At 31.3% G+C, this 3,360-nt stretch overlaps 1 protein-coding gene across 1 annotated transcript; it reads left to right on the top strand.

Annotated features, from left to right (window-relative positions):
• The first annotated feature begins 1,699 nt into the window (after positions 1-1,699).
• Positions 1,700-2,290, top strand: LOC107057963 (ethylene-responsive transcription factor CRF4-like). The gene has a single exon (XM_015303137.1). It carries the CDS (start codon positions 1,700-1,702, stop codon positions 2,288-2,290), a length of 591 nt encoding a protein of 196 aa, XP_015158623.1.
• The last annotated feature ends 1,070 nt before the right edge of the window (positions 2,291-3,360 follow it).

Genomic DNA, 3,360 nt, shown 5'->3' with positions numbered 1-3,360 from the left:
CCCAAGGTCCATTTTTATCAGTTAGAGGCTTCATAGATAGTCAATATATTTGAGAAGTCTGTATTATTCATTTATTTTATTAAATGTTTTAAAGACTTAAGTTGTCTATTTTATGGCGAGCTGAATATTATTTTTATATTCAGAGTTTTTTTCATTTGAGTTAAAGTTTTGTATTTCAGTTTCATGAACTTTTATTTCAGTTTTTAAGCTTTGTATGCTTGAATCAGTTTTCCGCTTGTAGTCAGCCAGGATGAGGGTTCGCTTGGGGACCAACAATGGTTTTCGAGTGCCGGCCACGTCCAGGGTGTAGGCTCGGGTTGTGACAGTAAGCACCCTCCACCTCTATCTCTAAGCTAAGGTTGTGCGCTAGAGTCATCAAGTAAAGTAAAAATGGGAGTTCCCGAGGAGGGTAAACAAAAGAGTGGGGTCTTTTACAGATCCTGCACCAGAAGAATGAACACATGACACTTCGGGCACCATATTACTTTTTTTTTTTTACTCTTTCCATGCTGGAATCTGATGTAAAACTATTTGGAGTGATGCGATTGCTAGGGATTTTATGGTAAAACACACATAGAGGCGAAGTAGGAATTTTAACTTTATGGGTTATGAATTTTATAATGACGATTTCAATAGTTAATAATTGGGTTATAAACTTATTATTTGGACATATTTGATAAATTTCTTAATACAAATATACTATTTGAGGAACATTTACTGGGTTCGCCAAAACCCGTACACAAACTTCTAGCTCCAACCCTTAACACACACCTGAAGTATTGCATTTTCTACCTGAACTATCACCAATCATGTACTCAAAACACACATCAAATTTGATTAAACCAACTTCTTGAATAAAATTGCCAAAAGGCTTGTGACAAATTTTTTGCCCATAAAATTTTATTCACTTGACAATTGACTCATTAATTTCGAGGTATGTTTTGATAAATAATTGATGATAGTTCAGGTAAGAAAAATACAAACACCTAATAATTCAAATAGTAAGCTCATAAAAAGTGATAATTCAAATGTGTTTTTGACTATCATTTATAAAATCATAATCATACTTATTTATTTCTCCCGTCATTGTTGTTGATAACATAGAAGTAATTAATGGATGTTCCCAAATTAAGTATCAAGTTATAAGAGACGAAAGTAGTTTCAACTCTCATTTGTTGGCTTGCCACCTGCTTTTCATGCATAATCCTATGAGCACTTGTAAGAAAATCCCCTAAATATATACAAACTCTACAATGTTGCAACACACACACAAAAAAAAAAAAGGAGATAGAAAGTTTTCACAATTCTAGCTAGGTTAGTTTCTTGATTTTTATGTTCTAATTTCTTTGTTCTTTGTTATGTGATCTCTTTGTGATAGTGAATTTCTAGACATAAATGGTACTTATAATATATCCAGATTCTGCTGATTTAGGTCTAGATTTGAGGTTTTGAGCTGTTTTTAAATTATTTAAAATTCTTTGATGGATTTATGACTTTTTTTTTTTAGTGCCTTTTTTTTTTAATCATTTACATTTCCTTCAAGAAATTCATGAAGAGCTAGGGTATGATTACCTTGTATGCATTGATAAAATGTTCTATGAATATTTTATATATAGAAATAAAGAAAGAATTTATTTTTATCATAAATGATGTTGACACACTTATGGCGTTGTTTGTTGTTTTTTCTTTTTGTAGAGTCATGACATCCAAGAATAAGTATCACGAAAAGAAGGTCATTAGAAAACCCTCAAAAAATGATGCCACTAAAAATTCAACTGTTCAAGTAGAAGGAAGTTCTTCTATCCAACCCAACCCTGCAAGAGTTTACTTGTGGGGTGTCGATCTGATGAATCTATCTAATCATGAGGATAAAGGGAAGGTCAAGGAAGAGAAGTCAAAGGGACGTGATAAGACACGTCAAAAGAAAATCTTCAGTGAGAATGAAAATGTCAAGGCAATTTCAATTGAAAATTCAAAAGAGAAACCACAAGAAAATGTGGAAAAGTATAAAGGGGTTAGGCAGAGAAAATGGGGAAAGTGGGTTGCAGAGGTATATGACCCAAGAACGAAAGGCCGAATTTGGTTAGGGACATTTAACACTGCTGAAGAAGCTGCTTTGGTTTATAATAAGGCAGCCATTGCAATAAAAGGTGTTAATGCTGTGACAAACATCATCAAGCCAGCACCAACAGACCTACCACTGGCAGAAATCACCTCCATCAATCCATCATCAAAGGAGATCGATTTCATGAACCTACCATCTTCATCCTTAGATGGTGATAGGATTTAAGAAATGATTTACTATTTTATTGTATCTTTTCTTAATTATGTTAATTAAATCTAGCACTAGGATGTTTTTTTCTTCTTAAATTAAGTATGTAATATGACATCTTTACTAGACTATTATAAATGAGTAAAAAAAGAAAACTTTATATTTATCAATTTTCTTCTTATACTTCCTTCTTCAAGTTTATGAATGCTTTTAAATAAATAAATTCATTGATCATATATCATGATGTGATGAATATTGTTATCTAGTGTTGCCACGATAAATAACTACGTAATTACCATATGTTTAGTCGAATTAATTGCAAATATTTATAGGGCTTTATAGTGTTTAACACATGTATAAAATGTAAATGTAAGTATTAACTCAGTTTCATCTAAAGGTAATAAAAAGAAACTCTGAAGCATTACTCTTTTTTTATTGTGTGTCCAATAATTACACTTTTTGATCTTATATGTCTCTTTGTTTGGTGAGTTTCTAAACACAAATGTTATATGTCTAGATTATGTTGCTTTAGGTATTTGAGATTATGAGCTTTCCTTTATATATGAAATTTTTCTATGTAAGAAACATAAGAGGAGAGCTAGACAAAAACCGTTGAATCTTTTTGATCACCTTCATAACAATCCGTCTTAACATTAAATAGTGATGCCCGCTTGCAGATCACAGATCTAGAATTTTAAGTTAGTTCGTGTTTTGTGAAGCTTCATGTTGAATGTAACATACATATATAGTTTAGACTCGAAGGATGACCAATATATGTACGAGTAGATATGCATGTCTCGATATATGTACAGATATATACAATACATGATTCTTGGAATCGATCGACAATTTCATTTTTAATTATCTTTTTTTGTCGTTTACTTTTCCCTATAGGAGTTTATGAAGAACTAGGGTGCGATTTCCTCAGATAAAATTTTCAATGACTATTTTTATAAATAGAAATAATTAATAAAGAATATTTTTTAGCATAAAATAATTAAGTTGCTATTTTATTGAACCTTCTCTGAATTATGTTTATCAATTCTAGCCAACTCCCAACTTAATTGAGATGTATTTTCTTCTTAAAG

Source organism: Solanum tuberosum, unplaced genomic scaffold (assembly GCF_000226075.1).
Source record: "Solanum tuberosum cultivar DM 1-3 516 R44 unplaced genomic scaffold, SolTub_3.0 scf00412, whole genome shotgun sequence".
In the NCBI taxonomy this organism is placed as follows: domain Eukaryota; kingdom Viridiplantae; phylum Streptophyta; class Magnoliopsida; order Solanales; family Solanaceae; genus Solanum; species Solanum tuberosum.
This window is presented reverse-complemented; position numbering and strand designations above follow the sequence as displayed.

Coding starts and splice junctions, on each gene's coding strand:
- LOC107057963 (XM_015303137.1), top strand. CDS start 1,700: ATGACATCCAAGAATAAGTATCACGAAAAGAAGGTCATTAGAAAACCC.